This window comes from Zosterops lateralis, assembly GCF_965231275.1.
Source record: "Zosterops lateralis genome assembly, chromosome: 24".
Taxonomy (NCBI): Eukaryota; Metazoa; Chordata; class Aves; order Passeriformes; family Zosteropidae; genus Zosterops; species Zosterops lateralis.
In genome coordinates, this window is record NC_139784.1 from 4,796,282 (window position 1) to 4,810,498 (window position 14,217).

Genomic DNA, 14,217 nt, shown 5'->3' on the forward strand with positions numbered 1-14,217 from the left:
CTGACTCATATTTGTAGCTGGTGTTTGTGGCACCAAGTACCTCTGAAACACTTTACGTTTTCAAACTGCTGAACAAACATGAACAAATAGTTCTGGCTGAGGTTTGGTGAGTCATGGTTTGTGCTGACTGAAACTCTTGTTATCAGGAGCACCACTGACAAACAGGTACAGAGGACGGACTGAAACACTCAGGGAAGGGCTGCAGAGCTGGGAAGGATGAAGCTGCACTTTCAGCACTTGCTGTGCTGGGCAAACAGAAATTTAAGTCTGATACTCAATAAATCTGCCTTTAGCAGGACTGAAGTGATACTGAAGTGTTCCTATTGATTTCCACCGGCACTGCTTGTCTCTTAGGTTATGATTCGTATATGCAGGGAGACCTCATTTTGGTCTACCGGTGCCTTAAGGGGTTTATAAAAAGGAGGCAGAAGGATTTTTTTATACATGCAGAGTGTGACAGGAGAAGGGACAATGGTTTTAGACTGTCAGAGGGCAGGGTTGGATGGGATGTTAGGAAGAAATTTTTCCCTGAGAGGGTGGTAAGGCCCTGGCACAGGTTGCCCAGAGAGGCTGTGACTCTCTCATCCCTGGAAATGTCCAATGCCAGATTGGACAGGGGCTTGGAGCAGCTTGGGATAGTGGAAGGTGTCCCTGCCCATGGCAGGGGATGGCACTGGATGATCTTCAAGGTCCTTTCCAACTCAAATCATTCCATGTTTCCACTATTCTATATTTAGATTCATTGGGGTATGTACAGTAACACAGCAACCAGGACTCTTTCACAGAGAGATCCAACCTTTTATACCACCTTGGGAAAGTAAATCACTCCTCATTGTCCTCAGATTGTAGATCCCAACTCCTACAGACTCCTGCAGTCCATTAAGATGTGTCCAGCTCTCAGCACAGTGATCCCTGCCACTGGTACTCTTAGCAATGAGTTTACTCTTTAATTTTTGACATCAAAGTACGAGTCCAGATGGCTGTTGTTGAGGTGTGAGCAGGGTTTGGGGGAAGCCACAGCAGTTACGATCAGTATTAGTGTGGTAGTAGCGATATGAGGTGGCAGGTCTCCAGCTCAAGGCCTCTGCAGCCTCCAGGAGCTGAGAGCAAGCACAGCTTCTGTGCAGTGCTGGGCATTGCTTAGCACAGCTGAGGAGAGCTCTGGAAAATGGGAAGAGCCTTAATTGGCCCAATCCCAAGGGAGTCATCACAGGGCACAGGTATTTTTCCAAAAATTAGAAATTTGGGAGGTTGTAGCAAGCTTTAAAACACAGAGGAAACACAGAGAAAATTCATAGTTAGTTTTAGCTGTCCATTTAGGAAAAATATTAAGTGACAGTAACACCTGCAGAAAAAAAGAGTTTGAAATTTTGAATTTTGAAAAGTTTTATTGCTTTTATTTTACTGGAACACTGATATATATCATACAAGTTTCTTAGTGATTCATTAGGACATCTATGACTGATATCTGAAAAGTTAAGAAAGAACACTGAGTGTCTCCTACTGCAGCTCGAAACACTGAGTGTGCAGGTGTCACCCAGCCTTATTCAGAATAAAAAAGAAAGGCCAGCAGAGCTTCTCTCTCTATCTGCAATTTAACCAACCTTCCAGCCAGTTCATTTACTTCCTCTCGCTGGCAACAGCTCTGGTTTGTGCTCCCCCCTGAGTGAGCTCAGGGCTGTGCTGCCACTGACCACAACGGGTACCCAGAGAGCAGGAATGACAGAAAAAGCAAAACCAACTTTGCATTATATCTCCAAACTGTTTCCTCCAGTTGTGTGGCCAATTGGAGATTAAAACAGTCAGCTCTTCCTTTTTTTTAATCTTTTTTTTTTTCCTTTTCACCTACGTGTTGTGTATTTTTTCTCTTTTTTTTCCTTCCTTTTCACATTTTCCAACCTAGCCAGCGTGGAGGCAAGGCACATCAAGGCAGAGATGGGGACTGAAAGAGCCCTTGTGCTGGACAGGCTAGCGAGCAACGTGGCAAAGAGAAAAAGCTCAATGCCTCAGAAATTTATTGGTAAGAACAAAACCCCTTTTCATCTGCAACAGTTAAATACGTGTGGGTCGGTAACAAACAGTACAATGCCTCTGCTTCTTTTAAATATCCTGCTCAGGCTTAGCATCTAATACAAAAGAATAAAGTAAGACTGGTTTTTGTGATGGGTTTTAGTGATTTGTTGTAAGGGGTTGATTAAAATGAAAAGAATTTACTCTGTTGGCTGCTTAAACTGGGTGGAAGCTACTGTTGTGCCTTGTGTCTTTATGTAGGTGATTTATAAACATATTTTATGAGTTTCCATGTGCCATTTTTGTACCTATGTATTTGAAATGTTCTCTGCTAGGATTTAGAACAGGCAAAGAACAGGAAGGTAAATGTTTTCTCAGCAGGAGCTGAAGATTCCTGCAGGATTCATGTGTGGAATAAGGCCTAAAGACAGAAAAGTATTGGATTTCTCTTAGTCATCCTCCTAAATTTGTCTTTGATTAAAATATATTGAATCCTTTCTTGTGGTAATTTAAGCAAGCAGATGTTTCCATAGTATTTTCTTTGCATTTAATTTTATGTGATCAGAGTTTTGCATTTTGGGGATCTTAAATACTAGTTGGGCAGGTTGTGGATTTCAGCGAACACCTGACTCTCTTGGCCAGTCTTATTTCATCAACCTACCTTTAGAGAAAATAAAGTACAACCCTGTTTCCTAAGGAAAACCCTTACTCAGCAGTTATATATTATTAGTGCTGATGAAGCCTTATTTGTGCTCTTTGTAGGGTTATATAAGGCAACAGTGCTTGTCTTTTTTTTTTTTTTTTTTTTTTTAATGGCTCAATATAAAGTTCACCCTCTGAGTGGGGCCCATGTGGGAGGGAGAGATGTGGGCTGGGAGGGCAGGCAGGGCTCCCACAGCTGCTGCAGCCAAACCCCTGGCACGGGGTGCACCAGGTCTAGAGCCAGCTAAAGGTGAGCAGCTGGATCCATCCAGGTAAAGGGAGCAGCTGGATCCATCCAGGTAAAGCTGTGCAGATGGATCCATCCAGGTAAAACTGAGCAGCTGGATCTGCTCAGTTAAGGCTGTGCAGCTGGATGCATCCAGGTAAAGCTGAGCAGCCAGATTGATCCAGGTAAAGCTGTGCAGCCAGATCCATCCAGGTAAAGCTGTGCAGATGGATCCATCCCCACAGGAAACTTAGTTTTTTGAAGGTAGTGGAGCTCTTAGTGAGTTTGGTGGGTAGTAGCACTGTGTTTTCATCTATGAAAACTGCTCTCATTTTTTTATTCATTTTACATTAGTGTGGCTTTCTAAAGGTCACCTCGCTGCACAGCCACTCCATCTGAGTGCCTTTGGTGCTCAGGATTGAAACTGGGCCTGTGGGGCTTATATGTTGGCCCTTATATGTCTTACTGTGGTTCAAAAAGCACTGCTGCAAATGGGTTTGTAATCCTTTAGCTTCCTCTATTTTAGCTTTTTTTTCAGCTCTCTCATTGTGCAATCACCACCAGTTTGACCTTTATGTATTTTATTAAACACGTCTGCAGCAGGATGCACCCCCTCAGCGTAAGCCTAACATGAAGAACAAGTGGGTTTGGGGTTTCCTTTGACAGCCAATGAGTTCCTGTGTGGCCCAGATCCTCTGGGATTTGTGCTAGTGCTGGGTGGCACGAACTGGCACTGCACACACAGGTGTTTGTGTTGAGATGCTGGAGAACCCATCACAGATCACTTAAAGGCACAAAATAACCAATTGAAACTTGATGTTTTTCTAGGATTTCTGTGATTTTTCTTTTAAAATTACATGTGAAAACATTCCCCCCTCACTCCTCTGTATCTCTGGGAAGGATGTTTTCAGGAGCAGGCTGCCCGACCTTGGCCTGACTCCTGTGCCTTTCTGACCTGTCACGGTCAGAGCTCAGATCTGCCAGGCCAGCACGGGGATTCCTTGGGAAATCTGGGAATGAGTGCTGATGTCTCATTTAGTCAGGAAGCAGGGACAGGGATATACACTAACAAGGCATCTTTGTTTGCTTCTTTTCTCTGAATGAAGTCTATTGATGGGAAGAAAAACCCCTTTATTCGAATTGGAGGGCTCTGCAGAGATTCAGACAAGCACCAGGAGTCTCACCCACTTTATTTTTCACATTTCCATCCCCAGTAGCTGCTTCGTGTGCACCAGTACAAGCCCCACGCAAGGGCAGGTACCACCAGACCCTGCATTTGGCTCTCCAACTCTGCACCAGGCCCCTCTTCAGAGCCTTTCCCTGGGGGACCTTAAAATCCACCAGGACAGTGGAATCACAGAGCACTGCGAGACCCTCAGTGATCATTCAGGAGTTGGACTCAATGGTCCTGGTGGGTCCCTTCCAACTTGGGATATTCCACAATCCTATGATCATAGATTGTGTTTTTTAATCTTTACAACAGTGAATCTTAACACCAAAATTTTTAGGGAGTCTTGTCTATTTTTGCTTTTGTTGCCTTTTTTTTTTTTTTTTTTTTTTTTTTTTAAAATTTCCAATTTATTCACTTCTTTCACTTGCCTGGAGCTGGTTTTATGAGTCACCCAAAAGTCCTGAGGCATTTTTTTTCCTTCCATATGAAGCTGGACGGCGAGCGGTGCTGCGGGCTGGAAGCAGTTATACTCTTGTGGTTCGTTAACCTTTTGGAGTGTTTTAGAAGAGAAACGTGAGCTCCTGGTTTTCTGCCTCTGCAGTGAAACCCCACGAGTTTCATACACATTGAGTCACGGTGTTGACAGGTGACTGATAAACATCTGCACCAGTCTAGTTACCGTAACTAAGAGATTCGTGGATCTAATGTTTGCAAGTCACTTGCACGTGAAACCTTTCATCTGGTCTTTTTTTGTATTTTTTTAAGCTATGAACAAGTTTATGGTTTTAGTAACCACAGAATTCAGTTACTTATTTCTAGACATTCACCTCCAAAATGCCTTTAGTGCTTTTGGGGTGCAGTTTATTTCCTCCTTGCAGCTGGCACAGAGAAGAGGAGATGCACTGTGCTGCCCAGAGAAGTGTGAGCAGAATTTCAGGTGCGCTCTTCTCTACTTCTGTCCAGTCCAGAACTTTCCAAGCCCCGGCATACCCAGAGGAAAACATTTTTTTTCACCAACCCCGTATCAAGTGACCCTAACTGAGGGGGGTTTATATCTATGCTTATATCTGCCAGTATTAGATTACCTGAGTACCTGTGTAGAGGTCCAAGAAGCCAGGTGCAGAGGAAGCTGTAGTTGTCAAAGGACAGTGGAGAAAACTGACTTCAGTGTCCAAGGACTCGTGAAAGATAAATCTCTCAGAAAGTACCCTCACCACCTCCTCTATTAGACTGGTTTGCTTCTAAGCCTGAGGTTTAAAACAATATAAAAAACCAGAAAAACCCCACCCAAAAGCTACTTGTGTCTAAGAACAGCCTCTTTCAGCAGAGAAGATATCATGCCCTATTCCCAGAGATGTCTGCCCTTTAGAAAAGTCATCACAGCGTTTAATGTCATCACAGTTCTTTACTCACCCAGGTAATTATCATCTCTCATCTCTTTCAGGTGAGAAGCGACCCAACTTCGATGTCAATTACAACTCCAGCTTCCTGTACGAAAAGGAGAGCGAGATGATGCACGGGCGCATGATGGACCAGGCCATCAACAACGCCATCACCTACCTTGGGGCCGAGGCCCTGCGCCCGCTGGTGCAGACCCCACCGGCCCCCACGGCCGAGATGGTGCCGGTCATCAGCAGCCTGTACCCGCTGCCGCTGCCCCGCGCCGACATCCCCAACGGCACCGTGCTGGAGGCCGACAAGAGCCACGGCCACCTCAGGGACAAGAGCCTGTCATCCGACAGGGGCCTTTCCCCAAACAACAGCGGCCACGACTCCACAGACACTGACAGCAACCACGAGGAGAGGCCCAACCCCACCTTCCACCAGAGCCAGGTGATCTCGGCTCCCACCCGCAACGGCCTCCAGGCCCTGAAGGATTTCCCGAGGCCGTACGACATCATCAAGCCGCCCGCCATCTGCCCACGCGACGCCTTCAAGGTGATCAACAAGGAAGGGGAGGCCATCGGGGTGTACCGGTGCGACCACTGCCGCGTGCTCTTCCTGGATTACGTGATGTTCACCATCCACATGGGCTGCCATGGCTTCCGCGACCCCTTCGAGTGCAACGTCTGCGGCTACCGGAGCCATGACCGGTACGAGTTCTCCTCACACATAGCTCGGGGAGAGCACAGAGTCGTGCTCAAGTGAAAGGACCGGTTCTCCAAGGTCAAAGGCTGTGTTTTCCATTGGAGGGGAGGCTTGGTTGGTTGGGGTTTTAATTAGTATAATGAAATTTCTTGAGTATTTTTCTAGGCCAGTTTTAAGTGTGTCACGAGGAGGTGGCACCATTTTAAATTTGTCTTTCCCAATAATTCAGTGTTCTGTAGCATCTCTGCCTGGCTGCTGTGGTGAGTGGGACTGTGGGAAACACCAGGAGCAGAGACTGGTTTTGATATGAACTTTATTTTTGTGAAATTTCAGAGCCATTTATGATGTTTTCAATTTTTAACTTGTGTTTGTTTTTATAGAGTTTGCTTTAAGTCAGCAGAAAAGGTTTTCATGCCAATTCCCCTGCTCATTCAGATGTTTAGTCAGAGGAGTGTTGGAGGAGCTTTTCCTAGTTATAATCCCAATGGCCTCCCAGTGGCTCATCACCAAAACAAGGAAAACGAGGGCAGGAAAAGGGAGGGATTATTAATTCCTCCTTAAAGCTTTTCCCCTAAGCCCTAATGAGAGTGTGGCACACTTTCATTTTTCTTACCCCACTGCTGATTTTCTTTAAAGTTACTCAGTAAGAGGAAAACAAGAAATGAGACCTAGTTAAGGTTGGGATTTTTCAACAGTACATATTTTTGGGATACCCAGTGAGGTCACTAGTTGGCACATCCATGTGGCCTAGGGGAAATCCTGATTTTCTTTGCTGGAAACTCCTCCTTTCTGATGGGTGCAGAGAATGAGGATGAAGCTGTGCTGTGTGTTGTGCCTCTGCCTTGCTCCCACAGCAGGACATGTGGCCGTCCCATCCACGTCCCCACAGGGTGGCCCTGGCTGGCTGTGGACAGGTGAGACTCCAGGCAGGTGTGTGAGAGCCACACCTGCAGCAGGACAGCCCTGGGGAGGTGCTGCTCCACACCCTGAGCAGGTGCCATCCCTTTGAAGCTGGTTTTTACAACAGTTCTCTGAATCTCCCCATGGCCCCGCAGCTGTGTCGGTGTCCCTGTGCTGGAGAGGGGTTTGGTAACGGCTTTGCTGAGTGCAGGTTTAGTCTTTGCAAAGTATTTTTGTATCCCATAGTTAGGAGTGTTCTGATGGACTTTCTGCATCCCTTGTGTGGTTTGAGAGCTGTGGTGCTTTCATGTTATCTCTGGTGATCCAATCACTTCCCTGAGGGAAGGCTGGAGAAGCTGAGGGTCAAGAAATACTGGAATTCATCCCTCCTTCTGAATTCTTTTGGCTCAATTATTTCCTCCCTGAATTTTAAGGTACAAATTAAGAAATTTACATTCATTTTTCCCACTAAGGGTGGGTCTGGAGAGGGATAAATCAGCCTGCAGTGCGCTTGAGTATCCAGAGAGCTGTGGAAGTGCTAATCCAGGATCCTGCTGTTCCTGAGCTTGAGGAAAACTCTTTTGCTGTTCTATGTGGAGCTCCAAAGCAGGTTTAGGATGTTTCCCAGAGCCCCGTCATGAGAAAGGTGCATGTTGGCCCTCCCCCAGTGAACACCTGTGTCACAATGTGACCAATGCTCCTCCTGTGAGGGAGGCTGCAGTTCCACCAAGGATCAGCCCCAAGGGCCAGGCTTTTGGGTCCACAAAAGAGAGGGAAAGGGAGGGGAAGGGAGGGAGAGAATTCCCAGAGAACAAAGAGAAAGTTCCACTGCTGCCCTGACATTTTTAAGTCCGACATTTTTAGGACATTGTAGTTGTCTTTATCAATTTCCAATTTTGTGACGAGCTTGCTTTTCAATGGCTTAGTTTTCAAGACCAAAGAATTGTCAATAAATGAATAAAATATTTAAATAATTACGATGTCCTGACTTGAGGGCAGGCAAAGGCACAAAGGTTCTTAAAGGAATCCACAGAGAGATATCTCCTGGAGCCATCCAAAAATCTTATTTTCCAGAAGTGGATCGAGTAATGGATTCATCTAAGAATATACTTCAATAGTCCCTTCACACCCCATCATTCACCCCTGTCCCGGTGCTGCCCTGGAGCTGCTGGCTTGGGAGATGGGAATCCCACTGGATTAGGTCTGGATGTTGAGGACCTGTGTTGGTCCAGGGCAGGAGGAGCTCTGGAAACCACCTTGTCTGGGAAAACAGATGAGAAAACCACTGGTACTGGTCAGGAGATTGATTTATTCTGCTCCTGTCTTGATTATTTTGGTCTAGAACAGGTTTGGAGCATTCTCCAGTGCCTTGTGTGTCTGTCTCACTTGGTTCTTCATTTACTGATGAATTACACCCCAAGAGTGGGCAGGGGAGGCTCAGGGAAGGAGCTTTTGGCACCAAGAAATGAACCTCTGGTGCTTAAAGGTTTATTGAAGTTTTTAAAACGTCAGTTATTAAGTGTCCACTCTGTCAGCCATGAAAACAGAGCTGAGGGCAACCAGCAGAGCTGGCTGAGGGTGGGAATGAGCTCTGGGGCTGGAGCTGTCAGTACTCATCACCTCTGGGACCTGTAAATCCCACAGGTGTGATGGAACCTGTGAGCAGCACACCTGTGACTGTGGTGTGTCCCCACGAGGTGCCGAGCCGTGGTGGAGGCTGTGCTCAGCAGAACCAGTTACTCAGCGGAGCAACTGATACAGTCAGAGGTGTAAAATAACATCGTGTGCTCCTCTGACTGCTGGAAAATGGTGTTGGACACAGTTTTGGTTAATAGAGGAACGATTTAACCCGAGGGCTGTGGGGTGGAGGCAGCTCAGCCCCACGCTTGGGCTCTGAGGTGGGCTCGTGGTTCCCAGGGGCGCCGGGGCTGTGTCAGCCAGATGGAAACATCCCGGCAGCGGAGGGTGGAGGCTCACACCAACCCCCCGGCCCTTTTAGCACCTGCTTTACCAGGCTGACGTTGTTCGCGCTTGTTTCATTCCCCCCTGACACCTTCTGCCGCAAGAGCTGGACACGCTTGAGAAACAGAAACGAAAAAAAACTGAGAAGAAAGTCAGAGGATCCTTTTTTTCTTTTCCCTTCACTTCCTTCCCAGCCCGGCTGCGACACAAGCACTGGGTCGTTTCCCCTGTTGCTGCCGGGAGACTCCGAGGGTTGGGTGAGACCGAAGGGGCTCGGGACAGCCAGTCCCACGGCGTCTTCCCATCCTGGTTTGTCCCTTAATAAGAATTGGTTTGATCCAAAACCCCTCAGCCTTCTCCTGCCAAGAGCCAAACCCCTTTACAGGCTTACAGAAACCTTCAGTTGGTGTTGTGACAGAGAGATCCTTATCTGCTGATAGCTGTAATCGTGATAGAGCACAGAGGAACTCGTTTCTCCTGTCGTCGTGTTGAAACTCGCTGCCTAACTCACAAAAAATCCCATAAAACTTCCGGGTGCTGGTCTGCATCCTTGGAGCATCCCGGCCGGCTCCTGCTCCCGCGGGGAGCGATCTGGCACCCAAAACCCGACGGTGCCGGGAGGGGACAGGGAGGACTGAGTCACTGCCACCACCTCCTCGGTGTCCCAATTCCCCAGCCGTGCACTGAGTCACGCTGCCCGCGCCGGCCCGGCGAGGACCCAGCGGCGTTTTCCCACCCTCTGCGTGGGTCGGGTTCCTAAATCCGGGGGGCAGGGGGCGAGCAGAGGCACCTCTGTGCTGAGCGACAGCGGGAAGGGGCTTTGGAAGTGCCCCCAGCTCTGGCACCGCCCTGGGGGAGCTCTGCAGCCCCGGGGCTCCCACCGGGAGCAGCACAAGCCAGGACAGGGCCGTGACTGTCACCGGGGCACCAGGACGGGGGCAGCAGGTTTGTGTCACGCCTGATGCCCCCCTCGCTGCCCCGGGAGGGAAGTGAAGCCCCCGGGGAGCCGCCGAACCGGCCCCTCCAGCCCCTCCAGGCGGGTTATATCTGGCGCCGCATTTGCATGGCAGCGAGTCGGCACCTGGCAGCGAAATCCTCGGGGGATCGAGGACACGGGGAGCGGCTGGCAATTGTCACACGCCGGCGACAGGAAAGTCCCAGCAGACGATTGTTTTTAGAAGAATCTGCTTCCAATCCGCACGGCTCCAGCCCCTGCGGCAGCGCCTCCACCCCGGCACCCGCGGGGCTGCGGCGATGGTGGGCTGGGGTGATAGTCCTGGGCTCCAAGTGGTGCTCCATGGCCACGGAGGATGCTCCAGGTAGGAGGTGATGCTCCTCAGCCTCAAACACAACCCAGGTGCTCCCCACTGCTTGGGGATCCCCTCACCCACAGCAGCTCCCTGTTCCCCCAACCCTTGGGGATCCCCTCACCCATAGCAGCTCCCTGTTTCCCCTCTCTCTGTCCGGGACAGCCGAGAGCAAGGGTGGGAGCGGGGCTGGGGCTGTCACTGCTCCCCCCAGACCCCACTGCCCCCCACCCTCACTGAGCTCTGGGGCTCATCCTGCTCCCCCCAGTTCCCCCAGTACCAGCCCCATTGCAGCTCCCCTGGGCACTGGGGGACACCACGGGACTGAGGGTGTATGAGGAGGGTCCTGTCCTCCCTCAGCCCCGTTTCCCACACCTGTGGCTTTGTGCCAGGGCCCCCCCCTTGCTGCTCCCCAGGGCCGGGCAGAGTCACCCCCACCACCACCCCCATCCTGCCCCCCAAGCGGAGAAAGTTAGTCAAATCTGCAGAAACCGCAGCAGGGGGGGAGGCAGTGACACTGTCACCGCTTTGATGTCACCCCTGCACGTCCCACAGGTGCTGCCATCACCCCGGGGCCACGGTCCCACCGCTGCTTTGCCATTAACTCGTGCGAGAAGGGGGGGATAATGCAAAAATATTTCCTTCCCCACCTCCATCCTGTCCCCACGGTCCCTGCAGCCTGTGGGGCTCGGAGAGGCCACGTGAGAGGCACACGGAGCTGCAGCCGCTTCCATCCAGCCCTGTCACCAGGGGCTGGGGGTCCTTCCCAGGCTCCGGGGGCTGCGCCGGGGAGTGCGGGGGGAGCCAGGAAGGTTTCTGAGCAGCAGGGCTGATTCATGCCGGGCCTCCTGCGGTTTCCCCCTGCGCTCACCTCCCGGTGCTGTCACGCCAAGTGCCCACACGCCAAGCCCAGGGTGAACCCAGCCCGCCGTCAGCCACCGGGAGCTGGAGGGGAGCCCCTGGAGCAGAGTGAGCTGCTGGGCTCCCCTGCACCCACCCTGCGCCCCGTCTTTGCCATAGATCCCACCCCCACTGTGCACCGCTCCCTACACGCCCTTTGCACCCCAAATGCCCCTCCCGTGCCCCTCTGAACACACCACACACCCCTCACACTCTGCTCTCTGCCCTCCCAACACCTCCTGTGCTGCCCCAGTGCCCCAGGGCTCAGTGCCGGGCAGGGGTGACACAGGACCCTCCACCATGGGACATTCCCGACCCCACTGCAGCGCCTGGAGGGAGGAGGATGCAGCACCAGGGCGTGACGGGGTGAGGTCTCCTGGGTGTCACATGCCCCGGGTCGGAGGTACAGGTGCCCCAGGGGAGCAGGAGGCAGGCAGGGGACAGCTGCCAGCCCTTCCCAGCCCCGTCACGGCCGCTGCACTCCCGGAGGAAGCTGCTCTGCCTTGCTCACCAGGCACTGGTTATAAATACCCTCCCCATTTTAATACGGCGGCGGCTGGAGCTATTTCGGGCCGGGAACAGGAAGCGAAACCCTGCACGGGTCCCGGCTCCCTCTCCCCCGCCCCGGGATGGGCTGGGCAGTGCCCAGGGGACACAAAGGGCTTATCTGAAGCCCAGGAGCCGCGCGCCCGCCTTGACCTTCTGTGCCTGCCAGCGGAGCAGGCGGATGGCGCGGAGGCCGAACCGCAGCACCGCGTCGTACTTAAACACCAGCTTGTAGAAGGCGTCGGTGATGAGGGCGCCGCTGGGGTCGGCGTGTTTGAGCGCGGCCATCGGTGTGTACGCCACGTTGGTCTGGTGCCGGAACGGGGGCCGCGCCGCCTCGATCACCCGCAGGGTGTGCTGCACGTGGGCGTGGGACTGTCCCCTTCCTGTCCCCGCAGCCCCACCCCAGCCCCAGCCCACCACCATTCCCACCCCTATCCCCTTTCAACCCTGTCTGCATCCCACCCCCATGTGCACCTCCATGCTCATTCACAATCCCATCCCCTCCCTTCCCATTCCCCTCCTATCCCCATTCCCATCCCAACTCCTTCTCATTCACTTCCTATCCCCATCTCCAAGCCCTTCCCATCCTATCCCCATCTCTAATCCATCCCACCTCACCCCACCACTATTCCTATCCCATCCCCAACTCCTTTCCATTCTATCCCTATCTTTATCCTATCCCACCCCATTCCATCCTACCCCTATCTCCATCCCTTCTCATTCCCATTCCATTTCCCTCCCATCTCCATCCTCAGCTCCTTCCCATTTTATTATTCCCATCCCATCACCATTCCTATCCCCATTCCCAGCCAGGCTCAGCCCCACCAGGATGGAGCTGTCTGGGCGTGAGCTGCCCCACTGCTGGCCCCATCGCTGTTCCTTGTTAGGGCTAATTGACACCTCTGTCCAGCCCAGCCCAGCCCAGCAGGGCACTCCCAGCCCACTGGGGCCCCCTGCCCACCTCTCACCTCTGCGATGTCCTCAGGGGTCTGGCCCAGGCTGGTGAACACATCCCTGGAGTTCCTCAAGTAGAGCTTGGTGAAGATTTCGGCCGTCTCGGGGTCGGTCCGTGAGTAGTCGGCGCGTTCGGCTTCCTCGTACAGCTTCGTCTCGAATTCCGTCATCACCGGCCCCGGCTCCACCAGGCTGATCCTGCCCAGGGATGGGGCACTGGGCACTGGGCACCCCCAGACCCTCTGGGCCCAGGGGCTGCACGGCCTCCTGCCCCTGCACTCACGCCACGTTGAAGCGCAGCGCCTGCACCACCAGGCTCTCGCAGAAACCCTCCACGGCGAACTTGGAGGCTGAGTAGATGTCATTGAAGACGATGCCTGGACGGTTGAAGAGTCCCGGTCAGGGCTGGGTGGGAGCTGGTCCCCCCAGGGCACCCCATTTTCCCCTACCCTGCAGGCCCATAATGCTGCTGATGACGACGATGTGGCCCCCGCGGCGCCGCTTCATGTCGGGCAGCACCTCCTTGACCAGGCGGACGAGGCCGAAGAAGTTGGTGTCCATGAGGCTCTGCATGGCCGCCAGGCTCTGGCACTCCAGGGGTCCCGCCATGCCCACCCCGGCATTGCTGACTGGGGGCAGGGGGCATCAGTGGGGCATGCCCTGGCCAGGGGGATCCCACACCCTGGACATGGGGTGCCCCTGGTTCTCAGTGTCCCCAGCATGGGCTGTCCTGGGTGTGCAGGGTATAGAGGGTCACTGGTGTGTGGGGTCGTGGGGTCCCTTGTGCATGAGGGGCCCCTGCCCTGGCACAGGGGTTCCCCAGTGCTCCGAGGGTCCCCAGAATGGGAAGTCCTGAGTTTCGAGGGTCCCTGGTACAGGGAATGTCCCAACACAGAGGGTCTCTGGGGCAGGGGGTCCCTGGCATGGACAGTCCCCGGTGCAGGGGTCAGGGTCATGCGGTGTCCCTGGCACAGAGGGGCCCCTTGTTGGGGGCACAAATGATCCCCAGCACAGGACAAGCTTGCCTGGACAGCCCCCAGCGCTGGGGTCCCCATCATGGAGGGTCCCCACACCGGGCTCACGGTGGGAGGGGAACCCCGGGGCTCACCCAGGACATCGACGTGGCGCCCGGGGATGCTGTCAAGGCAGGCGCGGATGGAGCCCTCGTCACACACGTCCAGCTGTTTGATCTCCAGCGTCCGGCCCAGCGCCGGCCCCGCCGCCGCCGCCAGCGCCTCGCTCCTGCCCACGTTCCTCATGGTGGCGATGACTGGGGGCACAGGCGGCTCAGCCCCCGCGGGCTCTCCCCGGGGCCGGGGGGGTCCCTCCACCCCGCTCACCTCGGAAGCGGCGTTGCTTGTCCCGCGCCAGCCGCACGGCCAGCGCCAGCCCGATGCCGGAGGAGCAGCCGGTGATCAGCACCGTCTTGGGAGCCATGGCACGGCCTC

The 14,217-nt window shown here is 53.1% G+C and overlaps 2 protein-coding genes across 6 annotated transcripts in view; one reads left to right on the forward strand and one right to left on the reverse strand.

Moving 5' to 3' along the window:
• IKZF3 (IKAROS family zinc finger 3) overlaps window positions 1-9,505 on the forward strand; it is a 35,747-nt gene extending 26,242 nt beyond the window's left edge. For 2 of the 5 annotated variants that reach the window (XM_083877599.1, XM_083877600.1), the window contains 2 exons: window positions 1,904-2,020; window positions 5,554-9,505. In XM_083877599.1, the coding sequence (XP_083733725.1) occupies window positions 1,904-2,020; window positions 5,554-6,257 (821 nt within the window). In that variant the 3' untranslated portion in view covers window positions 6,258-9,505. The remainder of the gene's footprint in view (window positions 1-1,903; window positions 2,021-5,553) is intronic. The other 3 variants (XM_083877596.1, XM_083877598.1, XM_083877597.1) reach the window with 2 other exon arrangements.
• A 2,424-nt stretch (window positions 9,506-11,929) lies between these two features.
• LOC310918581 (retinol dehydrogenase 8-like) lies at window positions 11,930-14,206 on the reverse strand (the record flags this gene model as incomplete). The annotated part of the gene is made up of 6 exons (XM_083877481.1): window positions 11,930-12,169; window positions 12,784-12,967; window positions 13,053-13,146; window positions 13,219-13,398; window positions 13,878-14,039; window positions 14,110-14,206. The coding sequence occupies 6 exons, from the start codon at window positions 14,204-14,206 to the stop codon at window positions 11,930-11,932; spliced, it is 957 nt and encodes a 318-aa protein (XP_083733607.1).
• Window positions 14,207-14,217: the final 11 nt, after the last annotated feature.